Consider the following 15,070-nt stretch of genomic DNA (forward strand, 5'->3'; position numbering starts at 1 on the left):
GATGTCATCCCCAGGAGCCGGCCGCCTCCCTCACGCCCACCTTTGTCTCGGCAGAGGTCCCCTTTTCTAACTCGAAGCCTTCAGGTGAAAATAAAGCAACAGCGGCGACGGGGAAAAAAAAATTCTAGTCTTTTTTAGGGTTAACCATCAGAAGACAGGCTTGTGCTGCTTCGGCCAATCAGATGCGCCCCTGCCAGCTATAATATAGTACTGGAGACAGCCTCTCTCACAAGCTCTCCAGGCTTGCTACCATTTAAAATCAGACTCTTTTTGTCTTTTGATTGCTGTCTCCCGCCCCAACTCCGATGTGCTCCGTTATCAGCGACCAGCAGCCTGCCGCTCCAGCCCCCGTCTGGGTGGGGATCCGCCGAGAGCCCCCCGCAGCAGCGGCGGGCAGGCTTCTATAGGAAGAGAAAGAGAGAGGCAGAGCGGGCGAGGGAGCTAGCAGCGAGCCGAGCGAGGGAGAGCGCACAGGCGCGCGCGCGCACACACACACACACACACACACACACAGACGCGCACAGACACACACTCGCGCACACTCCGCGCACACAGACCCGCGCGGAGCCGGCTTTGAAGTCCCCGGGCTCCGCGGACGAGATGCTGCTGCTGGCGCGATGCCTGCCGCTGGCGTTCGTCTGGTCGCTGCTGCTGTGCTCGGGGCTGGCGTGCGGACCCGGCAGGGGGTTCGGGAAGAGGCGGCACCCCAAAAAGCTGACCCCTTTAGCCTACAAGCAGTTTATCCCCAACGTGGCGGAGAAGACGCTCGGGGCCAGCGGAAGATACGAAGGGAAGATCTCAAGAAACTCCGAGCGGTTCAAGGAGCTCACCCCCAATTACAACCCCGACATCATATTCAAGGATGAGGAGAACACGGGCGCGGACAGGCTGATGACTCAGGTAGAAACCCGGAGCGCGGCGCGCGGCGCCTTCCGGGGGCTCCGGTGCGCGCGAGCAGTCTGAGACCTGGTCTGTTTGCTCTGCAGGCAGGTAGAAGGGCGGTTTCGCTCGCTGCCTCCCCACCCACCTGCCTACCTGCCATCCCTTCCTCTTCCTGGAGGGGAATGGAGGTGAAGGGTCCGGCCGGAGAAGTTTAGGGTGGGGGCGGGGGAGGCCGGCAGGCGCCGCGGTCCGCGGATGGCCCTGACCTGATGCGTCTTGCCTTGCCGCGATGGCCTTCCCATCCTGCCTCAGCTCTGGCTTGTAAACCGGGGAGACCTTCACTTTGGGGCGTCTTTGGAGTGGCGATGGAGGGAGGGGGCTGACTCCTCGCCGCGAACATAGAGCGGCTTCCAGACCGCCGCGCAGATGCAGCCTCCAGCGTTGGACCTCGGAGCCCCCCGCCTTTCCCTTCTCTCGCCGCACCCGGCCGACCCCGCCGCAGGCCCGCGATCGGAAAAGCCGGGAGGCGTTCCGACGAAAGGCGGGGGCTCCGAGGCGGCTCGGCTCGTCCCTGGCGTGTCGCATCGCTCCACTGCGACTCCGCGGTGGCGGTTGCGCCCATCAGAGTGTGAATGTATCGATATTTCTTTAAGGATGCGCTTTCATTCTCCCGGGCCGCGGTCCTTGAGGGGAGGGACTTAGAACTTATTGGCATTGCATCACTGTAGTTTCCAACCTGCTGGCAGAGGCATCCGGAGAGACTAAACCCGGCGGAGGGGGCTGGACAGGGGAGGCGAAGGGAAGGGCGCGCGCCTCGCTCCCTCCCCACCGCCGCCGGAGACTTCTGGCTGCGCCTCCGCGCCCGCCGCGGACTGTCTGAAACTCAGTGCACGTATAACTGAAGCTAGATATGGATTTCCTGGCAAATATAGGTCAACATCCTTTTTATTGCCCTATTAAAATATTCGAGTCCTACCTTTAGGGCTAGGAGCGCACCGCCGCTGACTGAGCGGCGCGGAAGGGGCGCAAGAGCCGCCAGGGTGGGGGTGGCGGGCGGAGGCGCCACCTCCGGGCCCTCGGTTCCCAGCCCGAGCCCGGCCTTGCTACGGAGCCGAGAGAGGCCGCGGGCAGCCGGAGGAGGAAGGGGGAGGAGAGGGAGCGTGGGGAGAGTCCTTCTCGAGACTTCGCTCTCTCCAATCTGCTCACGACCACCTTAAATCTGGACCGCGAGGGTGGCCGCGGGCGCCTGTGCCCAGGGCGGCGCGAGCCGCGGTTGACTCTGCGCAGGCCCCGAGGCGGCCGTGCGTGCGGCCAGCGGCGGGGAGTTCTCCAGCGGGTCTGGGGCCCCGACCCCTGGTCACACTGCTGCCTCGGGAGGGAGGAGGCCTTCTGGGGGGCCCTCGGAACCGGGGAGGCGGGAGGCAAGTTAGAAGAGGGGGAGCGAGGACACCGGGCGTCCGCGAGCCGGAGGGGTCAGCGCCTGCCCGGGTGTGCGCGCGGCCCACGCCACAGAGGGGCCCGGGCCTGGCCGCCCGGCTGCCCCGCGGCGAGCGTGGAGCGGCGCGCCCAGCAGACATGCAGCGCCGCGTACTCCGGGCTCGTCGACCCCGCGGCTCGGGTTTCAGCGCGCGCGGCCGGGCCGCGACCGCCGCTCCACGCGCGCTGCGCAGCGCGTCCCGGCTGCGAGCAGGGCCCCGACGGCCGGGGTCGCCCGCTCGCGGGCCAGGGTGCCAGCGCCAGCGCCGGCGCAGCCTCCGCCGCCGGCGGGCCTCCCGGTCCTCGGCGCCGCGCCCGAGCCTAGCCAGGTCCCTCTGCCGGCCGCCCTGCGGGGACCCACGGCCGCGCGGCCCCGCGCCGCGACACTCTCGCCGCCGCGTGCGCGGGCAGCATTTGAACTTCTGACCTTCTGTCAACTTCCCTCAGACGAAGAAACGAAAACAAATACTTTTTTTCCTTGGGCAGTGGCTATTCCCAGTCCCAGCGCAAGAGGACGGGGGAGGGGCAGCCTCCGCGGGGGTGGGGTGCGGCGGGGTGGGGAGAGCCAAGCCAGATTGTATCACAGACCCCACAAATGTCCCCCTAGAACGCGGGTGGCTCGGGGGGCGGCCTGGAAGGTGCCCTTGTTTATTCCTTCCGTGTGCTTCCTTCTTGTCTGGTTCTTCGAGTGAGGGGGGTGGGGTGGGGGCGAAGGCGGAGGACGTGGGAGGCGCGGGCAGGGCCGGGGAAGGGGTGCAGCCGGACTGCCTCCCAGGCCGAGGCGGCCAGGGCGCTCGGCGAGCCTGCGCACCGCCGGCCCCTCGCTTAAGAGAAGCACCTGGATTCTGTTCTCAGGTGCGTGTCCCTCCTCCCCTGTCTCGTCCCTCCGTCCCTCCGTGTCTCGCTGTGTCTGTCTCTCTAATGTGACTGCCGCCCAAGTCCCTCAACCATGGCAAGATCGTCCCCAGTGGAACTTTGAGGGCAGTTCTGGAACGCATGAGCTCTTGGTTAATATTAACTCCGAGAGGGGGGAGCGCAGACAGACACCCTCTCTCTCCCCGCAGGCCCCGGGTGCCAGGAGGGGTACTGGGGGGCTCTGAGGGGGCAGGGGGCCGCGAGGGCGGAGGGGGCAGTGACCTGAGACACTGCGTAGGTTTCGGGGTGCGTGGCGGCCCTGGGGCGCCGCGCTCAGGCGTGGGGTTGCCGAGGCTTTCCTGTAGGGGTGGGAGGGGTCTGGCTCTCCGCAGTGGAGGGGGCGCGGTGGAGAGAGATGTGTGCAGAGACTGGGGGTGCTCTTTTGAAGTTGGAACACTCCTGCCCCCGTGCTGGGGAAGCCCTTCGGCGTGTTGGCGGTGACAGTCCTTCTCAGGCCTCCAGGCTCCGAGCGGCTGCGCAGACGGGGGAGGTGGCGGGAGCTCAGGCGTAGGGAACCGCTCAGCCTCGGCGACACAAAGCGGCCCTGCGGCCCCGCTGGGCTTCACGGTGGCTGCACAGAGTCGGGCTTGATTCGTGGCACACGACTCAGTGAATTGATGACCGGCCTGGGCTTCCTGCCTTGGGCCGCGGCGATCCGGCCAGGCCGGGGAGCAGCGCGTCCTCGCGGCGGCGGGCCGGCGCGGCGCCGCGCTGGGGGGAGCCGGGGAGGGCGCGGGCCGCCGATCGGGCCTGCCTCGGCCTGCGTCCTCGCCTGGGTCCTTCGGCTCTTGCTTAAGTGGCGCAGCTCAGGGGACGGGAGGGTGGTCCTGCACCCTCCCCATCCTGCCCTCCCCCCTCGCCAGCTGCCCGGGGGAAGCTGCCGAGAGCTTCACGGGCCCCCCAGAGATGGGAGCAGGGGTGGGACAGGGGCTCGGCACGCGGGTGTGTGCGTGTGCGTGTCGGCGGTGTGCGCCTGCGCAGCCGGCTCCACATCCCGGCTCTTAACTGACCCTGGTTTACTGATTGATTTTCATGTAAAACGCGTTCAATCCTCACGATGACCTCACTCCAACTCTGCCTTTCCGAGTTTTTTTATTTTTATTTATTTATTTTTTTTAAGAAAACGGCTGGAAGGCCCAGAAACCTTCAAGCGCCGACCTGTTACTAGGGCCGCCCCCGCCTTCTGCTCCCCCCGCCACTTGTTGTATGTTTAACTCTACAACCATGTTCCCCGTTTTATTGCTGCCAAATACACAGGACTTTTCCTGTTGCGCAATCTGTCGCATCCCCTTAAAACTCGGCAGCGGTCCTTCTGCAAGGGCGCTCCTCCCCCACTCTTTAGGAAAAGAGTCGCCCACGCGATTATTAGGGTCCTTGATGGGGGCGGGGGTGGGGGTGGGGAGAGGAGGCTTCTTCAGCCCGGTAACCAGGCTCCCAACGCCAGCATCCGCCTGCCTGGAGGAGGCCGGCCTTGTCCTCTGCAGACATTAACTTGAAATTGCCATCCGCCGCCTCGTGGAGTGGCCTCTCTGGGGACGACACCCCTCAGGACTCTGCCGTTCCCCCTCTGCTCCATCCCGCACGCCACCGGCAGCAGAGCCAGCGTCCAGGGAGCGCGCAGCCACACAAACGCACACACGTGATGAGGCTCTTTTTATTGCTTCCTTCCCTGTGTGGGACCGCGGAACAGGCGGCGGGGCAGGCCCCCGGCCGGCCCCACGCACCCTGGTGCGCGTCCCGCCTACTCACGCTTCCTCACTCCGACCCGCAGCTTCCTTCTGTTCGGGGACAGTGAGGGGGAGACTCTCCAAAGGCAAAGAGCTCCGAAGCCCCAGGCCTTCCTGGCTCCCATCCCCCACCCTCCCGCCCACCCCCTCCCTCCACCTCTGAAGTTTGCACTTCAAACTTGCAGGACACCATTCTGCGCCGGGGCCAAGAAAACAAGCTGGGGGAAGGGAACAGGTTAAGGAAAACAAGAGACACAATCAGACCACAGAAAAGCCGGCAGAAAGTTCCACTGCGCAAAGGAATGTGGCTGTCCAGATAAAGACTGTTTGTCGTCCGGCCTGGCCCTTATTGAAAATTATAACTCGCCTGGTCGCCCTGCGCCGCTGGCTCGCTCCCACTCCTTAAGCTTTGCTATCAGCTCCCCACCTCCCTCCACCTATGGCTCAATTCTCACCTCAGATAGGCATAGGGCAGGAGGGAGGGTCCAGAGATAAGGCAAAGCTTGCAGCTCCTTAAGAAGTATACAGTGTGTTTTTCCTCATTTTCTGCAAAGTTGCACCCTGGGCCTCTCTCTGGCCTCCAGGTGAGGGAGGGTGTGTGCCCAGGGAGAAGGGTGGAGCCCTCACACACGGCCCAGAAATGGAGCCCCAGCAAGGGGGCGGGTGTGTGGGTGGCAAGATGCACCCCGGGAAAGACAGGAGGGTCATGGCCGGCGTGGTCCATGGCTTCTTGGGTCCTTGTCTGAAAACATGAGTGCACTTGTTTAAAAAAAAAAAAAACAAAAAAAAACAAAAAAAAACCCATCTGCTCCCCTGGTCGGGACTACCGCCTGGGCATCTGGGCCCTCAGTCACCACCCAGACAACCTGCTCCTCCGGCAGACGCCCCGCCCCCACCCCGAGCTGGCTGGGTCCCCTTTCAGGCCTTGTCCTCTACTTCTCCTCACGGCCCTGGTCCTCGGGAACCAGACAGCGGTGACCGTGACGGAGAATGGGTGGGGGGCCGGATGGTAACGTTTGCGGGTCCCCCTCTTCTCTCGGCAGAGGTGTAAGGACAAGTTAAATGCTTTGGCCATCTCGGTGATGAACCAGTGGCCAGGAGTGAAGCTTCGCGTGACCGAGGGCTGGGACGAGGACGGCCACCACTCGGAGGAGTCGCTGCACTATGAGGGCCGCGCGGTGGACATTACCACGTCGGACCGTGACCGCAGCAAGTACGGCATGCTGGCGCGCCTGGCGGTGGAGGCCGGCTTCGACTGGGTGTACTACGAGTCCAAGGCTCACATCCACTGCTCCGTGAAAGCAGGTGAGCCCCCGCCCCGTGCCAGCAGCACCCCCCAGGCCAGCTCCAGATCCGCCCAGAGATGGCACCTGTGCACCCACTGCCGATCCCAGGGAAAGCGAAAAATGAGGAGGGGACTCGAGGCACAGGGCCTGAGGGAGCTGGATGACGGGCGCTTCTGTTCTGGCTACCCACCCCAGGAGGCTCGTCCCCCAGCAAGGACCTGTCCCTCCCCTAAAGGCTCCAGGAGACCCCAGGTCCTTCGAGCCCTGATGCAGAGGGCATATGGCTTCCCCAGCCACCCTACCTCCCCCTCCCTGCTCCCCCCCTCGCTCCCGTTTCTAGAGCCCCCACTGCAGGTGGCGGAGACAAGGAAGAAAGATGGGGGGGGGCGTTTCCTGGCGGGAAACTGCAGCCCTGCGTGGCTGGCCGGCCCGGCTTCAACCCTTCCTCTGGTTTGGGCTTGAGATTCTGTGGCCTCCACTCCCCTGCCCCCGCCCGCCCCCCCAGGACAGGAGGTTCTGTCCGGGGATAAGCCCCTGTGCCCCTCCCCTCCCCACCAGCGCCTGCAGATTCCAAGCTAACTTCACTCACTGGCTAAGCCTTTGGGGAGAGGCCTGGTGGGAGGTAATAAACCCAGTAGTCACCGCGTCCAACATCTGGAGGCCGCAAGCCCAGAAGCACCGTCCTGCTAGGAGCCAGCTGGGCTGCCCCAGCGCAGCCAGGGCCGGGGAGGCAGATCCGCGCCTGCAGCTGCGCCCGTGAGCTCCCTTCCCTGGGCCTGCAACGCCACACGCTGTTGCTGGCGAGGAACCGCTCGCTCTCCGCCCGCGCGCGCGCGCCCCACCTCGGAGGCCGCTCTGCGCGCCCCTCCATCTCTCAGCTGAAGCTGGCGCGTTTAGCAGAACAGTTCACACTGAATTTCGGAGGAACAGTGTCTTCCCCACCCCTCCCCAGTTTTGCCTGTTTGTCTCCTAAACGGTGTTTTAATAGCAGATGTTAGCAGGAAAACACTTGAAGTGTCGAGACACACTTCGTAGGTAAGGAAAATAGTGGCTTTTTGTCACAACAGAAAGAAGAGGTGTGGCAGGGACCGTGGGGAAGGGGTCTCGGGCGGGAGGGAAGGCGGCGCCCCCACTTCGCGGGTCTCCGCGGGGAAACTTCTGCGGGGGTCCTTTCCTCCCGCCGCGCCGGGTGCGCCCTTCTCGGCAGCTCGCGGCTGCGCTCGCGGGCGGACCCCTCGGGGGCCACCTCTGTCCGCGAGCCCCACCACTGGCAGGGATACCCCCGCCGGGGGTCCCCAGAGGTCTCCGCGCAGATGAGCAGCAGGGACCCGGCCCAGGATCCCGCCGGGGCGCGGGCCCCGGGTGCGCAGAGCCGCTCGTCGGCATTTCGCGCACACGGGCCGGGGCGCGGGGGCGCTGCGTGTCAAGCAGGGTCGTGCGACTCGACGACTCCAGCTCGCCTGCGCCCCGGGTCGCATTCCGGGGGGCTACCGCGGGCCTCCAACGGCCAGGCCCGCACTTCATGCCGGAGAAACCGATGAGAAGATTAAAAGCCCTCTGTAATTCCAGCAGGAAGATTCTTTCTCGCGATCTCTATTTGCAAAAAGCATGATCCGGGAGATTGGAATGCAAAGAAGACGGGGCCTCGGCGCCCCTCCTCCCGGCCCCCTGCGCGCCCCCGGCTCCGAGCATTGTCCTCGGGACAGTGAGCCTCAGAGGCTCGAGAAAGCGCGTCGTCAAGGGGCCTTGAGAACCCGGCCGCTTCCAGCGCTCGAGCAGGCCCCGCCATTTAAAATTCAAATACACATCTTGAGAGCTTGGAAGAGAGGCCTGGCTGAGCAAATAGCGCTTGTGAGGCCCGGGCTTCTGGAGAGCCCGCGTGTGAACCGCGGGGAAGGGGGGTGCACCTGAGCAAACAGGGAGGGGGCGGCCGGGAGCCGCGGGAGGGGAGGGGAGGGGAGACACAGAAGTGTCCCTTCCTCCGAGTGTCTCCCATGTAGCGCAGCGATCGCGGCGACAACGCTGGGCCTTTTATTGGATTTTAATTGGAAAATCCACACAAGCCCCGGGTTTCGCGCCTCGGCCAGTTCCCTGGAATGTTTGTCCAGTTGCCTCGACCTCTACAGCTATTTTTCACCCTCCCGCCCTCGGCGTCCCCCAACAGGCCGACACCGAGAGCCCCGGCTGCGCGCGGGGGGTGGGCCGGCCAGGGGTCCCCGCGGTGCAGCCGGGTGCGGCGCGCACGAGGGGGCGCCGCGCCCCGCGCCGGGGGCGGGAGGGAAGGAGGGTGCGCCCCGGCGCCCAAGTGAGCTCAAGGAGGCTTCCCGAGGACTCCAAGTGGAGAGCAAATACCCTCTGGATTCGTGGCGCGGCTGGGTGTGTGCTGGTTGGGGCGGGGGGTAGGGTTCGGGGTGGGGGGAGCAGGGGGGAGGAAGGAGGAAGGAGAGGGGTGTAACGCCAGCCAACCTTTGTCACCGCCAGTTCAGTCCTAAAAGGGCCATTGGGGAATGTGTCTGCGTCGAGTTCCGTCGCCGAGGCCGTGGGGCTGGGCAGGGGCGCCGCTCCGGTTCCGCCCGGACTCCGCCGGCTCCGCGCGCGGCCGGCCCGGGCGCACGGGGGCCCCAGCGTGCGCCCCGCCTCCCGCACGCGCCTCGCGCTCGGGACTCACCGCCCTGTCCCCTCTTCTCGCCCTTCTCCTCGCCCGCAGAGAACTCGGTGGCGGCCAAGTCGGGCGGCTGCTTCCCCGGCTCGGCCACGGTGCACCTGGAGCAGGGCGGCACGAAGCGCGTGAAGGACCTGCGGCCCGGCGACCGCGTGCTGGCGGCCGACGAGCAGGGCCGGCTGCTCTACAGCGACTTCCTCACCTTCCTGGACCGCGACGACGGCGCCAAGAAGGTCTTCTACGTGATCGAGACGCGCGAGCCGCGCGAGCGCCTGCTGCTCACCGCGGCGCACTTGCTCTTCGTGGCGCCGCACAACGACTCGGGCGCCGGGCGGCCGCCGGGGGGCGCGCCGGGGCGCCGGGCGCTCTTCGCCAGCCGCGTGCGGCCGGGCCAGCGCGTGTACGTGGTGGCCGAGCGCGGCGGGGACCGCCGGCTGCTGCCCGCCGCCGTGCACAGCGTGACGCTGCGCGAGGAGGCGGCGGGCGCGTACGCGCCGCTCACGGCGCAGGGCACCATCCTCATCAACCGGGTGCTGGCGTCGTGCTACGCGGTCATCGAGGAGCACGGCTGGGCGCACCGCGCCTTCGCGCCCTTCCGCCTGGCGCACGCGCTGCTGGCCGCGCTGGCGCCCGCGCGCACGGACCGCGGCGGGGACGGCGACGGCGGGGGCGGGGGCCGCGCCCCCCAGCAGGCGCGGGGGGCGCCGGCGGCGGCGGGCGTCCACTGGTACTCGCGGCTGCTCTACCAAATAGGCACCTGGCTGTTGGACAGCGAGGCCCTGCACCCTCTGGGCATGGCGGTCAAGTCCAGCTGAAGGCCGGGGGCGGGCGGGGCGGGGCGGGTGGGGGGCGGGGGCGGCGGCGAGACACAGCAAGAGACACGCGGAAAAGCGCACGGAATGAGACGTTAATTATAATAATAATTAATAATAATAAAGTAGGACAGCCCAAAGTAGACTCTAAGGAAATACAGACCCTGGGAAGTTCTGTCGTGTTTAGTTCATATATATATTTTTTGAACTTTTCGGTTATTGTTTTATTTTGGTTATTTTTTTTTTCACCTCTCCTGGCTATTTATTTGTTTGGTATGAATAGATGTTTTAAATAATATGAACCGGACCTTCAAGAGCCTTAAATAGTTTGTTTCTTGGATAATTTATTATTGTCACGTGAACTGTGCTCACGGGGGAAAGATTATTTTGTGAGGCCAAGCGACGTGCTCGGAGTCTATTTTTGTACACGCCCCTCGTCCCGCCTTCCGGAAAGCGACACTGTCCGCACCCCACCCCTCCTGTGCCGGCTCCTGCTTCTCGGCGAGTGTAGACTAAAACATGCTTCGCGGGGGTCCACAAAGTATATTTTTATACACAGAATTGTAAATTAGATTTTTGAGAGATCAATACTTAACTGAATTACATTTCATTTTTGAAATAGTGTAAAATATGAAGATATATTATTTTTAATTTAACTAGTTTCCAAGGTAACCGCCATCTCCTCTATGGTCTTCATGGTTTAAGATTTGCTTGTCATCACCATTTTGGCCACGTTCTTGGAAGTCAAGACTGTTACACACTCACACACTCACACTTTTCCTTTCTTTCTTATTTCTTTGGACAAACTGGAAGAACTCTGTTATTTTTAACTTCAAAGAATTTATTAGAAAATAATATTTTTTAAAAGCGCACATAGTGACGAGCCCACGCGGATGGAGCCTGTAGTTTGTACAGAGATAAACAAAGGATGTTTTTGCATTAATAAATTGAGAAATAACTGCTGTAAATTTACTAAACTGTATTTTTGAATATTTTGTAATAGTTTTATAGAAATAAAACGTGCCACGCACAGACTGGTTAGTATACGATGACTAAGAACTCCTGTTCCAGCCCGTTTCTTTGCTCTTCTGGCCTCTTTGTTTGGGAATCCTGGTGCTGACAGGAGTCTCCGCTATTATGTTGAGGTTTGCTGCTTAGACTGTGGACTCAGACCAGCTTCCGTAGGTAACCAAAGCAACTTGATTGTTTTCGTTACTGGAGAAACCTCGGCTCTGCTCGTATTTATCACGTGAAAGTCTTTCTACACTCCGAAGGTTGGGGGCGCTGTGCGGGGTGCGGTTCTGCTCCCACTCGACCCCCAAACTAGCACAGCCTAACCCGGGAGGTCACCTTGGGACAGCCACTCAGGACTCCCGCCAGCCCTGCGTCTCTCTCTGCTTTCCGAAGTCCTGGGGGCCTTTTAAGACACACCCCCCCCATGTTCTTTTCTGGAGGCTCCCCAATTCCCAATCTGTGGGGGTCGCACAGTGGGGTGTACAGCCTGGCCTGTCCTCAGTGGCTCCGACCTTCCCTCCTCTGCAGTCTCGGTCACTATTGTCTCAGGATGCCAGCGCCCTCGGGCCACGCCGCTGCCTCCAAGTCCTAGCCTTGCATCTGGAGTCCTTGTCGGGTGTGGGCTCTCTTTCCTGGGCACCTGTGGCCGGCGCCCTGAGTCAGTGGTAGGCTCAGCCGAGGGGACACTGCCCTGGCCATTGCTCCGGGAGCTCTGGGTGTCTGGAGGCTACTGTCGCGCTTCGTGCTTGGCTCCGGGGCGCAGGCAGGCTGGGCTGCGCGGGGTGGGCCGCGGGTTGGGGCCCCTGAGCAGGGCAGGCCCGTCTGGAGGCTGGTCCGGATGTGGCCAGCGGAATGTTCATGAACATGATGGCTTCCGTCTCGGGCCCACTGGGGCAGGTCTGGAGAAGCTGGTGGGGGGAAGAGGCCTGTGGTCTCGGGGCATCTGTGATGAGGCCAAGGCTTTTCCGGAAGGCCAGGGACCCAGACGCCTGGCAGCGGGCGGGGGGCTGGCATGCCCCCTGGGGCCCACCCCAGGCTTACTTCCACCTCCAGGCCCTCTGGGCAGGAGCGGTTTGGGTTTTTCTCTGGAAAAGACGTTTTTTGGGGCCGTGTAGGTGGTTAGCAGGCTCAAGGCTTGCAACCGTGGTGATGCCCGGAGGCTTCTGTCAGCCGCTGTTCAGGGCTGTGTGTCAGGCAGCCGGAGGCACTGGGCAGCCCAGCCGCTCAGGCGACCCACTCGTGAGCGGTGCACCCTGCTGCGGCGGGCCCTGGCAGGGCCCGAAGGCGCCTGTGCCACCAGCTCTGCAGCAGCGAGGCCCAGGCGGCGCCCCCTCCTGGCCAGGCGCGGCGGCGGTGAGACGCACCTTGCCCAGCCGTCCTCCGGCCTCCGGCCTCCTTGTCGAGATTCTTTTGGCTTTACATCCAGAATTCTCTTTTTCACGGGCGACAGAAGGGAGCCACCGCCCAGAGAGACCGAGCGCAGGGCCTCACGGGGGCGCAGCCTGCTCCCCGCGAGGAGGCGCCCCCTTCTCCGTCTGCAGGGGCGACCTGCGCTTGGAGGCTGCCGGCCCCCCTCGAGAGGAAACGCGCCCCCCCTCCTGTCAAAACTGCTCTCTTTGTGCCCTGCCGCTGACTAACCGAGGACGGCACGGAGACTTTCCGCCGCGTGGGGCGCGGGGCCGAATGCCCGCCCCGCCCTGGCCCCTGCCACGCGGCGGCTGGGAGGGGAGCGGAGTCGCCGAGCGCGCCGACGTCCTCGTCTGCGGGGCGCGAACCCGCAGCCCCGGCGCCCCGGCCTCGCGCCCGCGCGGGAAATGCCGGGCACGCGCAGCGCACGCGCGTGGGCAAGAAGGCAGCAGGGTGCCCCCCAGGGGCGTGCGGGTGTCGGGGAGCGGCCCGGGTCCGCGCTCCTGGTTCTCCCATGGCGCAGGGCAGGGGTCGGCCAGTCCGCTCAGGGGCGCGAGGCCCCGGGAAGGCACTTGCGCAGACTTCCTCCAAGCAAGTCGCCAAAACGGTTCGTGCGCCCCGCTGTCCCCAGGCCCGCTGCGGAGGGACATTTCGGGACTGGTGGCCAACCGCGGCCCCGCGACAAACGCGGCCCACGCGCCGCCGGGTTCTGTCCCGCCCCGCGGCCGAGACCGGACTTGAGGAGGGGGGCGGGAGGCTATGGAAGGGTAATAGTTCATGGCATGTGGAGCTCGGGTGAAATTCGGAGTCCATCGGTGAAGTCCAGTGGCCACACGCGCCGCTCGGCCTCCGCTCTGTCCCCAGCTCCCACCGCGGGGCTGAGCAGGTGCGTCCCAGACCCCGTCCCAGATCCCGTCCTGAAAACCACACGCCCTCGGAGCCTGAAAGATTTGCCACCTGGGTCTTCGCAGAAAAAGCCCGCCACCCCCACCCTAGGTCCTGAACGGAAACCCGTGGGGAGAGAGGGGCAGGGCGGTTCCCGGGCTGTGGACACTGTCCGGGCACGTGTTTCGGGTGGAATTCAAAAGATCGCTGGGGGCCAGAGGGGACTCGGGAGGGTAACAGACCCGGGGGCTGCTCACAGGTAAGCCCCGATGCTAACCCAACCTCAGGTAAATGGAGACAGACACCTCTGGACTAGGTGGTTCCAGGAAGCCGCAGGGCCCTTACTCTCCCGGCCCAGAGAAATTCGTCTGTGCTCGGAGATAACCTTCTTTCCTTTTTCAGCTGAGCCTGACTTTCTCAAATTAAGAAGAAAATCTTAAAATTCACATTTTGCCATAGAAACGGGCTCCGGGTCCCGCTCCGAGGAGGCGCGGAAGCTGCGAGATTGCGTTCTCAATGGGCCACACTGGTTTTCGGGAGGAGGGCGGCTACGGGCCCAGATGGCGGAGACCCATTTAGATAAGAAGGTTCCGGAATCCGAACGATGAGGGCAAAGCCGAAGTGACATTATGCCAAAAATGCAAGGAAAAACTTCAGAGCCTGACCTCCGGGTGGAGCTCACTGTATCCTGGAAACCGAGGCCCTTTCTGCCGACACCGGCCCACATCCCGGCCGGGGACTCCAGCCCTCCAGGCCCCAGGGGAGCTGTGGGACCCCTTTCGGGCCCTGCAACTGACAGGCAGCCAAACGACCCGTGTCTCTGAGAGGAGCCCCACACCCGCGCGGTCCTCGTTTTGGTCACCCGCTGGTCATTGTCATCTGAATCCCCGCGGAAGCCTTCCGGCCAGACTGTGCTCTCTTCCCTTGCTCAGAGCGTGGCCAGCCACCAGGCCCAGAGGACCATGAGCCTGGCAGGGAAGTGGGGGTGGGAGGGACCCTGGGGAGCTTTATTCGCTGTTTCAGAAAGAGCCCGGAGGTGTGGGGCGGGGCACGGAGGACCGAGGCCTGGCCGGACCGCGCACGGACGCCGCCGTTCATTGTTCTCGCTGTGGTGGGGGCCCCTCTAATAGCTTAGTGATGTCTGCGAAAGGCACAGTCCTCTCTCCCAAGCCGGGGGCTCTGAGGGGCTGAACGGGTCTTGGCCTGACTCCATGCTCCCGTGTCCCATAGGCCGTGCACCCCGAAGGGGCCCTGTCCGCAGGCCCATGATGGGGCTCTTCCCAGGCGGTGCTGGTGGCCCCCCTCGCATACAGTTTCTACTCAGCGTGTATCCAGCTGGCCCAGCTCCGGGGTCCACTGAGAACCCAGGCTCTTTCTCTACCTGCCAGGCCCTCCCCAGGTACAGGTGGTGGGCAGCGGGAGAGTCAGCAGGAGGCTGCCACGTCTCGGGGTACCAGGCCGCCCTGCCTCGGGGACAGGCTGGTCCACGGTGCCCGGGGTTCCGGGAGCCCCCACAGGGCGGCCTTCTTTCCCCTGGCGCTGACCCTGGCAGGGAGCAAAGGGGCGGGCTTGTGGGGGTGCGGGGTGCGAGGAGCTGGCGCCCGTTTGGGTCCCGGCCCCCCTTCCCCGTGTCCTCTGCACCGAAGCTCTTCTCGATGCTGGTGGCGCGATCGTCCCTCTGAGTGATGTCCGAGCGCCCTCTGGTGGTCACGGAGGGAGCGAGCAGGCACTCCCTGGGCTGGCATCCGCAACCCCAACAAATATGGGAAGTACAGAGGGCAAGGACAGCCCCCAGGCGGCGGCGCCGAGACCTGCTGGGTGCAGTCGGAGCGGGCGGTGCCGCCCCAACCCGGGTCCTCTCCCAGCCTCGTGGCCCCCGTTGAAGCTCAGCCATTGCAGGCGCCCCCAAGGCACCAGGCCGGGCCTGCAAGACAAAGGATAACATTATCATAGATGTCGGTGGTGAAGGGGGCCGGGGGGGGCGGGTGACATGACTGTGCTGGG

The 15,070-nt window shown here is 64.1% G+C and overlaps 1 protein-coding gene across 3 annotated transcripts; it reads left to right on the plus strand.

Annotated features, from left to right (window-relative positions):
* The first annotated feature begins 512 nt into the window (after positions 1-512).
* SHH (sonic hedgehog signaling molecule) lies at positions 513-9,797 on the plus strand. Of its 3 annotated transcripts, XM_036230605.1 has the most exons (4): positions 520-900; positions 6,044-6,305; positions 8,994-9,565; positions 9,638-9,763. In XM_036230605.1, exons 1-4 carry the CDS (start codon positions 601-603, stop codon positions 9,761-9,763), a joined length of 1,260 nt encoding a protein of 419 aa, XP_036086498.1. In that variant the 5' UTR covers positions 520-600. The 3 variants fall into 3 exon arrangements, with proteins under 3 accessions (XP_016016423.2, XP_036086498.1, XP_036086499.1); XM_016160937.2 differs by having other exon boundaries at positions 513-900; positions 8,994-9,797; XM_036230606.1 differs by lacking the exon at positions 520-900 and adding an exon at positions 3,185-3,441 and having other exon boundaries at positions 8,994-9,763.
* The last annotated feature ends 5,273 nt before the right edge of the window (positions 9,798-15,070 follow it).

Source organism: Rousettus aegyptiacus, unplaced genomic scaffold (genome assembly GCF_014176215.1).
Source record: "Rousettus aegyptiacus isolate mRouAeg1 unplaced genomic scaffold, mRouAeg1.p scaffold_m13_p_13, whole genome shotgun sequence".
Lineage (NCBI taxonomy): Eukaryota > Metazoa > Chordata > Mammalia > Chiroptera > Pteropodidae > Rousettus > Rousettus aegyptiacus.